Genomic DNA, 15,121 nt, shown 5'->3' on the forward strand with positions numbered 1-15,121 from the left:
AATATGTACTTTTTAAATTATTTACGGTTCACTGAATATTGAAAACGATTGTGCGAGCAAATCATCATAAACAAACACTCTTGTTTTTTTTTTTATTATTCAAATTCTAAAAACTCTTTGGCTTTTTATTCTGATTTCTAAACCGCAAAGTACTATTGTATAGCCATTATGTGCTTGAGGGATATACGCTCCGTTTTTAATATTTTGTTTACAATAATTGATTTATCTTTGCGATCTCGGTTTAGAGTTTGGAAAACAGAGAAAACGTAAAGAAGACGTCAAAATATGGATTACTTTATTTCCTAACTAGTCCCTTTCCCGATAGAATAAACTCCGGAGAGGGGCGCACCTTTATTTATATAAATACATATATGATAACATATAGTATGTGTTCGAATGTAGGGGAATAAAAATAGTTCGTTAACAAAGAATGTTCCTTAGCTTTTTGTGTGTTTTTCGCTGTGCATTTACTGATTTTATGTCATGGAGGGATACCCCATATCCTTTGTTTTTCTATTGTATTAAATTGTTTTGACTTTTACGATTTTCTGGCACGTTATATTTTACTCATTGATATTGATGCAGACATTTAGCAACCAAACTAGTTAGTGCATTCAGCTACAGACGTCATTCGTATTGTAGTGTCCCTTCTCCCTTAATTTGATGGACATTTCTGGTCATTTAAACGTTAAAAACAATATGTATACCGTACTGGTAGATAGATTTTCTTTTTAACAGAACGTTGTTTCATAATGTGGTTTTGTGGTTTTCTCATATACCACATAATGATTCTTAGACAAGTTGATTCTCATTGTGTTCTTTATTGGTCGCTAGAATTGGTCGCTAGCTTGATTGGTCGCTAGAATTGGTCGCTAGCTTGATTGGTCGCTAGAATTGGTCGCTAGCTTGAGTCTGGTGCATTTTTTCTCTTTCTAAAGCCCCGTCGTCACACTAGACCAATACAATGAGATCGTGGTATGATCGGCTTGAATATTCAATATTTCATAGTTTTCACGTTCATACCACGACCGTGCTATAATCCTGAGCCTAATACAATTCCGCAATGACAGTAACACGTTCGAGTTACGATCTTGTCACCCTCTTGCTACGTGTAATAAGACCTTACCACGACTATCACAATCTCAATACGAGTCTGCTACGATCGAACCACGACTCCACTACGTTTCCAATACGTTTGCACTGCGCTCTTCGTTTGTTCATGTGTGTCCATGGTTAAACTACAGGTAGAAGTTATTGCATCCGTTTTTTTAAATCAACAGAATGAAGTCGTGCAATTGTCGTGGCTAGAACGTAGTAGTATCGTAGTAAGGTCGTACTAAGGACAGCAAACGCCGCATAGTAGCAGTGTACTAATGTCTTCCTTATCGTAGTAAAATCGTATCAATATCGTAGTAGAAGCGTAATCAAGACGTAGTGAAATCGGGATAGAGATATGTATATTTATAAAGAATTGCAAGGGCTGTTTTATATATTTTCCAGTATGTGTGTGGATTTTTCCATGCGTTTATCTGAAATATGATAATCAGATCCTTAATATTAATACCTGTATGTTCATACAATATGTAATAAGGATATGAAAAGTTTTTTGTTTTTTGTTGTTTTTTTTATGGAAAATCGATTAAATCTCTTCACTCCATAGGAATGCATTTCATAATGATATTTGTCTATTCTGTCTTATTCATTCAGTGTTTCCACCCTGGTGAACAGTATATATAACAGTTGGTCAGTTGTAAACGACAGGTTTTTTAAACTTTATTACGAAGCTACCTGTAAGTGATATAGTAATACAAAACCATTTCCGCTAATTTCTATTACGTTTATCCGATAGTATTTAAATATTACCGTTCTAAATACCGACCTACACAAAAATACCTGATTATTTTAATACGTGTTTAATATTTGTTATAGTTACTTATTTGTAGAGTCGGTTGACAATCATTCTTCAATTTTATCCGACTATCTACACAGTTTCAGCATAAAAATGGTTAAAGTAATCGGAAACAAGGTAAATATTACTAATTATTATCAAAATAGTTATCTGGGTATTAATTTTATTAATTACGCTTATTAATTATTATTCCATCACAAATATCATTCATAACCTACAATTGTTGTTAAATGATATGAAAAAAATCGCTACAAATTGTGACAAGAAACACCTGTGTCAACAGCTAAGTTCATGCAATCGTTATTTCTATATCTGGTTAAATTGGAATACTAAAGTTTGATTTTGTCAGTTTATATGGAATTCCCCCTTTTTGAAGTAACCTTGGAGTCCAATATTTGTGTCAATATAAAAAAAAGATGTGGTATGATTGCCAATAAGACAACTCTCCACAAGAGACCAATGACACAGAAATTAACAACCATAGGTCACCGTACGGCCTTCATCAATGAGCAAAGGCAATACCGCATAGTCAGTCTTATAATAGTCTTTTATAAATTCTGTCAAAAAGCCTTGAGTGTTCCGTTTATTTCAATGAAAATTGAATGACATTTAGTATGTTTAAGCTTGTTTCGTTTTATAAACGAGTATATGTGGAATAATTGATATAAGGCCTAAAGGAGTTTAAATGTCATACATTACATAGTTTGTATTGTAACAGGCTGATATTATGTTATGTATTGTTATCTTAGGTGTAGGTGTACCAGGTTTGTTTCATGTTCCTGTATCTTCTGATTTAAACTTCTTGGAAATGTGGTGTTGAACTTCCCTAGAAATTTTCAGAAAACAAATCCTTTTAAGGTCATATTAAAACGAGTTTCTTGAAATTATATTTTTATTGAAATCATTGAACTGATGCAAGTATATATACTAAACTAAGTTCTATATGCATGATTTTTTTACGCTTATTACTATTCCATAACATATAATCAACAAAAAATATTTCATTCAGTGAAAACTTTGCCTGCTTATAAACTTTCATGTTTAATTGCCGAAGTTAAATAAACGTGATCTTAGGTTTGATAAACAATCAACACAGAATCATGGAACATGAGAAAAATAAGTGAGATGATAGACATGCAAAAAAGCGATTTTTTTTCACATTTTCCATATGTTAATTAGGCTTTGTCGCAACAGTTGTTAAATGATTTGGTGTATTAATTTATTTCTTTCAAAAATAATTAACACTGTTTAATTTAACATCCATGTTTGTTTCATCACGGTTTTCCCCATCGCACTTGCTCTATACGGTTTCAGAAGTACTAACAAGAGGTCTCGTGGTTAAAGTTACTGCATACAGAAAAGCTATCAATTAGATTACGAGAAGACCATTATATCAAAGCAGTACATTTCTGAAGATTTTGAAAAGATAAAGGATTTTCTTTTAAAAGAAAGTCCATGTACAAGTGTTTGATAGTAAAACTATTCAAGTATATAAAACATGTTCAACCGTTTCTTTTTTTAAATTTGAAGATTCATATGACTTTATTTTTTTGCTGGTTTGTACTGGCACTTAAAGCTGAAAATCATCAGCTCGGCTCGGCAACGAGGTTGTGTGCTCACTATGAATGTGGAAAGTCATTGTTTCCATCCAATGATTCGACAAACAAGACTTCAAAATTTGCACTTTCAGTTGCTATGCCAAGGTAGCGACATCTTGAAGTTAGGACGAAGACCATTCGCCTCCAATTCAAATAATGCGTACAAGTAGGGTGATACGCCATCCTAACGACTGGTAAATTGTGAAGTTGCACTCTTGCGCCTTACTCAAAATGTCAGTTTATGTTTATAACAAAGTGGTGTATATTCATATCAAACAAGTAGCGCCCTCTTTATTCACGGAATACTTGCCACTGGATGTTGAACGACCATCATTCACCCAATCATTTAATTATTAATTGTTACATGTTTGTTGACCTTCAAACGTTCAATACATTAAAAGTCTGTCAGATATTATCAGTCATGCTTTTTAAATTGACTAACATATGTGATTCAGACCTTCAAACTTCTGGCATTGTTTAAAACAAACTGCAATAGCCGTCGTTTTTTAAATCTTCTCATTGGTGTATTAGATACGAGCAGAGACATTTTCGTTACCCAAGAATATGTATTGCTACCAGATCTCTAAAATGAGTCGTATATAAAGATGTTAATGGGAGTAAAAATGTGTTTTAGTCAAGGCAGTTGATCATATCTAATGTTACCCAAAACAAAAGTTATGAATTGAATGCACAATTATTTACATTTGAGTACATCGGCTAACATATAAAAGCAGATATTACATGTACTAGTAGTTTGAGTTCAGTAACTACTGCGTTTTGCTTTAAATGCGCACATAAATAATTATTCATCATGTATTTATTCTTTTGTCTTTATCTATTACATATTGTATTAAAAGGACATTTCCTGCAATGTCAACATTTTCATAAATATATTTGTAGCAATGTTTAGCTTCAGTATGAAATCACAATTATGTCAATGTCAGAAAAATGGTATTTTGTTTTGTATTCGGCACGAAACTGTTGAAAGGCTCGGTAAACCTTGCACTTCAAGTATCTAAGCTTCATGCAAAACAGTTGATATTTCCCCCGTTTACCTAATATTGTATATTTACAACATGTATTTTTTAGAAATATTCACTGTCATTTTTAATTAAGTCTGTTTAACATTATTCGACATTATCATTGCTATGACTTAAGTAATAGTACACTGTATATATTACAACTTGGCTAATGGAACTGATCATATATTGCATTTTAATCTCTTACGTGTTCTTTTACTTCAAAATTAATTTCATATATACTCGTATATATTATATTTTAAATATTCTAATTGCAGGCCGAATTTGATGGCGTTCTGAAAGGATCTGGGGACACATTGATAGTTGTCGATTTCTTTGCAACATGGTGTGGACCCTGTGTAAACATTGCACCTGTATATCAAGTAAGCTTATGAATTCAAATAACCATTATCTCAAGAAATGCTTAATAGTACTTATACAAGAAATGTAGAATTTTCAACCAACATAATTGCCGAACGAAAACCTGAAAATGTTCTGATACGTATTATATATTTTTCCTCTTTTTTAGAAATTGTCAGGCGAATACAGTGATTGTATCTTCCTCAAAGTGGATGTAGATGAAGCCGAGGTAAATTTACAATTATCTAAGATGCCCACTTTCACTGTGTGTATATTTTCAATAAACCACAACTTGAGAGGAATTAAAGACATTCTACACACACAACGTTATTTATGGATGGCACTTTCCTATTTGAATAGAAATGACCATGGCAGCGTTGGCTCATCTTCGATTGAATATGTTAATGAATTTACTTTCTCGCTTTAATCAGGGGGTGGGAGTGGGGGAGGAGGAGGAGGAGGAGGAGTCTATCCGAAGCGTTTAGCTTTCCCATGGTAATTCTCCAATACACAAAGGACTGACCTAAAATATTATTTCAGGTTGCCTTCAAGAAATGATAAATAAATTTTTAGAATACATTTACAACTCAGTGAGTGCCAGTGACAGGCATAAATTTATCACTCAAACTAATAATAAGTTTTGAAAGTATTTGTTTAGTTCATTTATGCTCACCTCATCTGACGGACCGACCGAATCTGTTTGCACGTACAAACAATGTCGACAATATCCCCTAAAACAGATGGACTAAAGGGGCTTATGGAACTCGACTAAAAACAAATGTTGTCCCTAGAACACTTAAACATGGCTGCAGTACGGGTAGAATTGAATTTGTCATTTTGCTGCAAATTATTGTATTTACAAAAGATAGGCAAAGCAAGTATTCCTGCAAGATTCCATGTTAATTATTGCTAGCAACAAATTTCAATTAGGTATTCTAAAGACCCGTACATTGTTGTTTAATTTCAGTTTACAGTTTTCACTTACGAGAAACAATTTTAAAATTTCGAAATGCGCATATGTTACATCAAGTTAACTGATAGGTTGTAATTTTGTATTTCAACTACTGTCCTTGCTGGTAAATTGTAAGCCCCCGAGGATGTCCGTAGACTTGCCTTTCATCCCATCTTTTCATTAATCTTGTTAATAGATTTCAACGCAACCCCCTCCCACCCCACCCCCACCCCCATCCCCATAAAAAGGAAAAGAAATATATGAAGGGTGATTTTTTGGATAAACCATCAGCTCCTGTAACATATTTGTTATTATTTATTGTAGGACGTTGCCGCAGAGTGTGGAATATCTGCAATGCCTACATTTCATTGTTACAGAGGTGGCAAAAAGGTATTATTTGTAACAACTGTTAAAAAAGGGGGGTCATACTAGGGCATTTTTTTGTCCCTTAAATCTCAATTAAGCTTAATTCATTAAGCCATCAACACATGTACAGTGTTGATTTAATTAATGAAAGAAAATGATGATAGAACTGCACACTTAAGTGCACAAATCTTACATGAAACAGTTCATATGTCTTTAACATGTCGAATTTGACATGTTTTACCTAAAGAAGATTTTAAACAAAAATTTTCACAATGAGATGTGAGCCGAGGCCGTATTTATAATAATATGTTATTCCTTATATCAGAGACACACATATATATATATATGTCTCTGGTTATATTTACATCTTTGAAAAATGTTCTAGCAAAATTTAAATTATACAAAAAAATTAACAACAATTTCAAAGTAAAAAGTGTAATGTCACCTTTAGCAGTTTTGTTTTAAGTGCAGGTGCCTCGGTGGCCGAGTGGTCTAAGTATTACTAGCCTGTCTACACTCAGGTTGTGAGTTCAAATCCTGCAAGTGGTAGGTGCGCTCGAATCCCATCTTAATTGACTAGGATTGTCAGTATTTATGGAACGCCACAGCTGTCTTATGTGGAACTCTGATATTACTTTATGTTGTTTTATTATTACTTGATGATATTTTGTCTTTACTTAATATGGTTTTGACATTACGTAATGATGTTTTGATATAACTCAATATGGAATAGTCATTACTTAATGATATTTCGATATTACACGATATGGTTTCGTATTGACTTGATATAGTTTTGTCATTACTCAATATGGTTTTGTCATTACTCGATGTGGTTTCACCATTATTTAATGTGGTTGTGTCATTAGTCAATGTGGTTTTAACATTACTTGATGTGAATGTGACTTAACGTTATGTAGTTGTCTCATTACATGATGTGGTTTTGTTATTTTGTAATGATGATTTGCCTATTCTTTATATGGTTTTAACATTACGTAAAGATGTTTCAAAATTTGACGATTTTACACTACATGATGTGTTTGTTTCATTATTTGATGTGGTCCTGTCATTCTTTGATGTGGTTATCCCATTACTTGATGAGGTAAAATCACGTGACCAATTCGGAAAAAAATATGTTCTATTTTTAAACAGATTTCAATATATCATTAATTTGTTTAATGTGCTTTGGATGGGTATCGCTATCCATTGAGTTAAAGTTCAAATTAAAGTTCGAGTGGTTGTTCAGAGTTATTTGGTATGAAAAAGGGGAACGGCGGACAATAATAAGAAAAAAAGTATTAAAAAGTTTACAGTACTTCGGACATAATTGGGATATCCCCAAACCACTTGGTCTTGTTGTTTTTATCCTAAGTTCTCAAACGGAAGCAGTATTTTTGTAATAAATTTGTAAAATATTCCACGGAACCCTGTGTCTCGCCTGATATTGTTGCTGTCATGTCGATCGGCTGTACATTTATCTATACATTTATCGGTAAAAACAAAATTAAAAAAAAATGTTTTTCTGTAGATGCTTTTTCTTGAAATTGAGGAATTATAACTCCTATACAAGTTTTAAAACACTTCATGGAGGTTTACAAATTTATCATGTCAAAACAGTTTAATTCGGTTTTATTTAACTAAAACAAAACTGTATGGTTTTCAACAATAAGCAAAACCTTTACCCTATAGTAAGCTATAAAAGGTCCCGAAATGAAAAATGTAAAAAAAACTAGAAACCCAACGATCTACAGATAGATAGATAGATAGATACTTTATTCTCTAAAAACTAATTACAAGTTTACAGAGAAACATACAATACAAATACAGATACAATAGTTGAGGTAAACAAATACAGTATGATATTCTAAAAGTACAAAATTATGATGGCATACATGTTTAGTAACATGTATAATGAAAGGTTAAACTCAATAGAAATTTTAAAAAATGGAGATGGAGACGCCGACGCCACTACCGACGACGAAATATAGGTTTGTTGTGTCTCACTGCCGCTACATTGATGTCGCAGGCTCGACACAAATCAAAAGACTTGAACTTTATTGTTAACAAATGAAACACTTCAAATTAACTCACACTAAAGTTACAGGGAAACGGGGGGAGGGGGGCTCGGACTTAGCGACAAAGCATAAATACTATAAAATAAGAATTCTCCGATTTTTTTTTAGCGAACTTATATGAATATCAATCTTTTATTTGTAATCAATTGAATTCCCTGATCTACCTCGCACTATTTGAAAAATAAACTTTTTGGAATATCTGTTTCACATGTGACGACGGACATGTTCCAGTGGTCGTAACCATAATACCGTCATCTTTTCCTTGAATGTGAACTACCAAATAAAACCAAATCACTGGGTTTGTACTTTCTCGAATAACACGACGGGTGCCTTTCTGGAGCATCCGAGATCACCCCGATGGATTTATATTACCCAGTCATACCGATCTATTGAGTCAGCCAAATGAAACTGTTTTGTATGCCACCGCAACTGGAAGTTGGGGGCATATTGTTTTACCCCTGTCCGTCCGTCCGTCCGTCTGTCCGTCCCATCATGGATATATAGTTATTCCGCATAACTCCTCCTACAGTTTGAATCCTAGGAAGTTTTCTCTTTACTGTCTGTTTGTACATATATTGAAGATATGTATGTGGTCAGGGTTTAATGTTTATTAATATTTGCTCTTTTGGGAGATAGTTGAATTTTTTTTGTATTTTTTTGGGAAATTTACTTGCATAAGAAGAGCGTTTCCAGATAACTCCTCCTACAGTTTGAATGCTAGGTAGTGTTCACTCTGCTGGCTGTTTGTACAATTATTGAAGGTGTGCATGTGGTCAGGGTTTTTATTTTTATTATCATTTGCTCTTTTGGGAGATAATTGAACTTAAACTCCGCCACGTGCACTTTCTTTATGTACCTGCCCCAAGTCAGGAGCATGAAGTTCAATTGTTGTCGTTGTATAAATGTGTGTCATTTTTTTTTGTAGATTGTTTAAATATAAATAAGACCGTTTGTTTTGTCGTTTGAATTTTTTTTGTCACATGGTGCATGGTGGCCTTTTGTAGCTGATCTGACTATACGGTGTGTTGAAGGCTGTACGGTTGCCGATATATGATTTCTTACACCCACTGCTTTTAAACTCTGGTGGATAGTTGTCTCATTGTCAATCACACCACATCTAACTTTATTTAAACTTCTACATGTATGTTGCGTTTTGTATACTGTAACATTGTCTATCTTTTGTACGCATACCCAGGAGCCCTCTTTTCGGAAGCCCGAGCAAAAGTCCTTGTTCCGCGATAGAAAATTTAATTACGAACTCATATAAGATAGCTCGAATTTCAACTCAAAATCTTAATAAATCTGAATGAGACTTAAATTCGAATCTTACTCAAACTCAAAAAGTGACTCAAATTTAATGTTGTAACTAGAACTATACCTTTAAATGTGACTCAAACTCGACTCTGAAGTCCAACTCGAAACTCAATGCTAACTAAAACTTTAATTCTAATAATGACTTGAATTCGAAATCGAAGACTAACTCAAAGTATAACTCAAACAGCAACCCGAACTTTAATTTGAACTCTAATTCGATGGATGGCCACACTCATCCAAAGCACATACAACATGGAAATCTATCTAAAAATAGAACAGGTTTTTCCGAATTGATCACGTGATTTTACCTCATCAAGTAATGGGATAACCACATCAAAGAATGACAGGACCACATCAAATAATGAAACAAACACATCATGTAGTGTAAAATCGTCAAATTTTGAAACATCATTACGTAATGTTAAAACCATATAAAGAATAGGCAAATCATCATTACAAAATAACAAAACCACATCATGTAATGAGACAATTAACTACATAACGTTAAGTCACATTCACATCAAGTAATGTTAAAACCACATTGACTAATAACACAACCACATTAAATAATGGTGAAACCATATCGAGTAATGACAAAACCATATTGAGTAATGACAAAACTACATCAAATCAATACGAAACCATATCGTGTAATATCGAAATATCATTAAGTAATGACTATTCCATATTGAGTTATATCAAAACATCATTACGCAATGTCAAAACCATATTAAGTAAAGACAAAATATCATCAAGTAATAATAAAACAACATAAAGTAATATCAGAGTTCCACATAAGACAGCTGTGGCGTTCCATAAGTATTCCTAACGAAGGTCGATTGTTCCCTCTAGGCTCTCTGGATTCCTCCGCCAATATAAACGGACCGACACGAAATATGACAATAGCACTGAAAGTGGCGTTAAAACAACAATCAATCAATCAATCAATCAATCAATATTAAGGTCAAGAAGTTCAAAGCCAAAATACAAATATTTAAGATAAAATTCAATCAATATCAATATTGGTACCTGACATATAACTTATGAACATTTTAAGAATGCAATTTGATAGATTGATGATACCGTTTGATTATCGAATTCAAGGGACAAAGAAGTAGCCTTATTATAACTTCTACATAGACCAGTTTCTATTGATAAAATTGATTATATATTTCTTTATATTAAACAGTCCCTTAATCGATTGATCATTTTATTGACTGATTGATAGTTGCTTAATATCCAGAGGATCAAAACACTATATATGTATATAACAATAAACACATCAAATGGAAATAAAAAGAATGAAAATAATAACAAAAAAATACACAAAAGATTGAATTTAATTCACTAGTTAGTAGACGAAGTTGTCAATCATTAGCGAAGATATCATTTTTACAGAGAAGAATTTGTATTTATAGATTTTGACATTTTTTTAATACAGCATTTATCTGTTTAGACAAATCCAGTCAATTCACAGTGGCAAATCCTAAACACAGAACTGTTATTCCTCAGATAGAGCAAAATATCATGTAAAATAATCCTTTAGAAAAAAGAAAAGTTTCTTCTAGTTTCATTATCAAGCCATTCATCAGTACTTCTCATATATATTTTTACAGGTTGATGAACTAGTAGGAGCAAGTGAAGATAAGTTGAGAGAGATGATTGAAAAGAACAAGTGATTCCATATACTAAAACTAGAACATTGTATCGATTATCAAGCAATATATTTTTGGTGTTGTTTGTTTGTCCTTATAATTCTGTAAATTTGACTACATCTCGTTTGCAAAAAAAAAATGTATCTTATAATAATGCGTTAATGCTTTATTAATCAGAGGGGATAGACAGATTTGGTCTGTGCGTTCGTTTTTGTATCCAACAACACATAATTAAGCAACACAAATCATCTGCTCTATTAAGAAAACCGTTGTATCATTTATGCCAAAATCATTGGACAAGTATCAAACATGGAAAGATAGACATAAGTGTGTGTGCCCATGACAACATGTCATAGCTATGGCCATCTTTGTGACATATATTCCGTTAAGTTAAACAAAGTTTTATTTTGCAGAAATGGCTTCAACTTCACATTTGAACCCTGCCTCGATATCTTTCTTTAATGATATATCTGTGTCTCAGCTCAATAGCGACATGTTTTGGTGGTCTTAGATCTTGAGATACAAGAATAATCGTCGGAAATGTTATTCTATGGAATGTGTCCTAATCCATTACATTTTGACTGAATATTGATTCGCATGGCGGGTGTTAGATGCACAGCATGAGACGTTTTCCCTGTCCACAAACCCGATCTTGCTCCATTCTGAAGTCCATGCCATTCACTACCTTTTTGTTTGTTTTAGTTGAAGTCTCGGGAAATTGTTAAGACACCCATTTTGTGATGCCCTTGGGCTCAATAAATATTAGTTTAAAAAAAATAACACTTGATAAATTGGGAAACTAAGGTTTTAACTCCCTAAGGCAAAGTTTACCTTAAATAAATTTGGCCATTCTGTTTAGGTCTTGTTTTGTCATATAGCTCCCAAAGCACACGTATTTACATCACTGGATTTAAATTTTCAGATGTGATCGTTCCTGATTATGGTAAATCCAGAAAATTACTTTGGACGCACATGAACAACACGACGGGTACCACATGTGGTGCAGGATCTGTTTACCCTTCCGGAGTACCTGAGATCACTCCCAGTTTTTGGTGGGATTCGTGTTGCTAAGTCTTTAGTTTTCTATGTTGTGTTTTGGGTACTATTGTTTGTCTGTTGCTCTTTTTTCTTTTTTAGCCATGGCGTTGTCAGTTTATTTTCGACTTACGAGTTTGAATGTCCCTTTGGTATCTTTCGCCTCTCTTTTATAAGTGTTTATTTCATTTACCTCACGAAAAGACAATAATTAAATATCCTTTATAGGCAATAAATCTGATAGGGAGACAATTAACGTATCAAACATTTGATTTATTTTTAGATCTTGAAATGCTGATTCTTTTTGCTGTTTTGAGTTTCTGTCTGTCTTTGATATTTTCCAAATAAAAGCAAAAATCATAAAAGGTATAAAAACGCCATTTAAGGACAATAGCGCTAAGGGAAACAGTTAAAAGTAAACAAGGCACAAGTACATAACGCGACACAAATGTGCCGACGGACACCTTATAAGACAAAAACAGAAACTGTACAGGGAAAAATGTTTACAAGACACGATTGACAAATACGTCATTATGGTTAAAATTGTCACTTGACTTCTGAAAGAATTAATCGACGCATAAATGGCAACGGAGTAATTATCAGATTTTGTATTTTTGTCGTTTATCATATTATGAATCTGTACACAGTAGATTATCCTCACTTTTGTATGTAGTCGAATCTGATTTCGTGAACATGGTGATTTTCAAAAAATTCATTCAAAAGTCAACAATTATTAAAGTTGAAATCATCCCTTCGAAAATTTTACGGTCACCATCACGAATTGGTTGACCGTTACGGAATATCTGCTTCACAGATCACGACGGATTTCCATTCGGCGTAACTACAATTCCATCCTCCTTTTCCCCGAATGTGACCTACCTAATTACACTTATCACCGGGTTTGTACTTACATGAGCAACACGACAGGTGCAGGATCTGCTTATCCTTCCATAGCACCTAAGATCAACCCCGGTTTTTGGTATGGTTCGTGTTGCGCAGTCTTTAGTTTTCTAAGTTGTGTTTTGTATACTGTTTGTCTTTTGGTCTTTTTCTTTTTTGACATGGCGTTGTCAGTTTATTTTTGACTTATGAGGTTGAATGTCCCTTTGGTAACTTTCGTCTCTCTCTCTTTAGTAAGTAGTAAATTTTATCTAAAGTCGGCATATTTGTACACACGTGAGCTCTGATGAGCTCATGAACCGACTATCACATAACAATCATGCAGTTTCTAAACTAAATGAGAAGTATGCAGTGTATTCAATACTACCAGACTACCAACAAAAACATATCCGAAACTTAATACCTTTGAAATTAACGAAAACGAAATCATAGATATCCTTGAAATAGTAAATCCGAAGAAAACGACTGGCACTGATTTGATTAGTCACAAGTTACAATTACTGATCACAAAGAAGAAATAATTTTTCATTGCATATATATACTTATCCTACTCAATACAAATTGGCTAATGTTATTCCAGTCTTTAAAAATGGAGATCATTCAGTTCCTGCTAACTTTCGTCCGATTACACTTATCAGTTGTGAAAGGCAAAGTTATAGAAAAAGTTATATATAAACATGATAAACGGGTTTATAATTTTATGGTAAGAATAAGATTGAATAATTTTACAGAAACATCAATATTTATGTTACAAGATATTTTCAACATTTCATTTGTAATGCAATTCTTCTTTTCTTTAAAGATTTAATTGCAGTTATCACGTCCTCAGCTATAATATAACTGTTTAAAAGCTCCGTGTTACAATCCTTAAATGGAGTATAAGTTTTCTTATCATTAAGGACATTCTTATCATAAATAATATTCATCAGATTATTTTAATATTCAAACCATTCTTTAAGGTTGAATGTCAGGGCTAGGATCCTTAAATTTCTCCTTTTTAAGCTTTTTGATAGTTCTTCAAAAATCATCTGAACAGCACTCATTTGAATCTACATTTTGTTTTGATTATTTTATGTTTAAATTATCTGTATTTTTTCCTTGTGAGTTTATTTAGTTCCTTTTTATGGTATAATACTTTATATCTAAGACTATCATTCCAGGGCTAAGTACAAAATTGTCTAGTTTGACTTTTTAGAGACCTATATTCAGATGCACATTCGTTTTCATAATATATTTTTTCTACGCTTACTTCTCCTGGCTATAACATACGTTGTATTAGCCTGACTTAAAAAGTAGCATTGAATAATATTTCTGATATACCAGAGACTGTTTCAGCAACACTTTGAGTTATAGTAGAATCAAATTTATTATGTATATTCACTATTTGATTAAACTATTTAATTCAGAGTTAATGGTTCTAAAGTTAAATTTCAACATATTAGACTTAAAAATCTTACCCGTTTATTATTTCATTTAACTCTTCTAATAAGCGTATGCTTAACATCATTTAATGATTCCTTTACTATTGGGGTTGTTGAGATTTGGCAGTGATTAAAGATAGTTGATTCATACTGACCAACACAAAAAATGACAATATTTTATAAAAATTCAGATGAACATAAACAAAAGTCATCAATAGGCATACCGTTATGATTGTAGAAAGTGATTTTACCTTTCGAATCACCTAGCGTTCTTCCATTTAGGATTCTGAATTGAGATTCATTGCATAAGTAAAGCATAAGTTTTCATTTTTATTAGGGTTTTTGGTGTAGTTAAGTATTTATGTACCAGGTATATATCAGGTTTAAAATTTATCTACTGATTTATACTTCTTGGAAAACGTGGTGTTGAACTTTACTGGAAAGTTTTAGAAAACTAATCCTTTTATTTTTTTGCTAGTTCATAGTATTATAATAACCTTTACGAAAGTACCTGCCCATC

The 15,121-nt window shown here is 32.8% G+C and overlaps 1 protein-coding gene across 1 annotated transcript; it reads left to right on the forward strand.

Annotated features, from left to right (window-relative positions):
* Nucleotides 1-1,860: 1,860 nt before the first annotated feature.
* LOC127724682 (thioredoxin-like) lies at nucleotides 1,861-11,403 on the forward strand. The gene is made up of 5 exons (XM_052231736.1): nucleotides 1,861-2,026; nucleotides 4,805-4,909; nucleotides 5,056-5,115; nucleotides 6,163-6,228; nucleotides 11,207-11,403. The coding sequence occupies exons 1-5, from the start codon at nucleotides 2,003-2,005 to the stop codon at nucleotides 11,267-11,269; spliced, it is 318 nt and encodes a 105-aa protein (XP_052087696.1). The 5' UTR covers nucleotides 1,861-2,002; the 3' UTR covers nucleotides 11,270-11,403.
* Nucleotides 11,404-15,121: the final 3,718 nt, after the last annotated feature.

Source organism: Mytilus californianus, unplaced genomic scaffold, assembly GCF_021869535.1.
Source record: "Mytilus californianus isolate M0D057914Y unplaced genomic scaffold, xbMytCali1.0.p SCAF_1, whole genome shotgun sequence".
NCBI lineage: Eukaryota > Metazoa > Mollusca > Bivalvia > Mytilida > Mytilidae > Mytilus > Mytilus californianus.

Excerpts from the sequence above, each read along its gene's own strand:
- LOC127724682 (XM_052231736.1), top strand. The coding sequence starts at position 2,003 with ATGGTTAAAGTAATCGGAAACAAG. Across the intron at positions 2,027-4,804 it reads TTAAAGTAATCGGAAACAAG|GCCGAATTTGATGGCGTTCT; the intron begins GTAAATATTACT and ends TTCTAATTGCAG. Across the intron at positions 5,116-6,162 it reads TGGATGTAGATGAAGCCGAG|GACGTTGCCGCAGAGTGTGG; the intron begins GTAAATTTACAA and ends TATTTATTGTAG.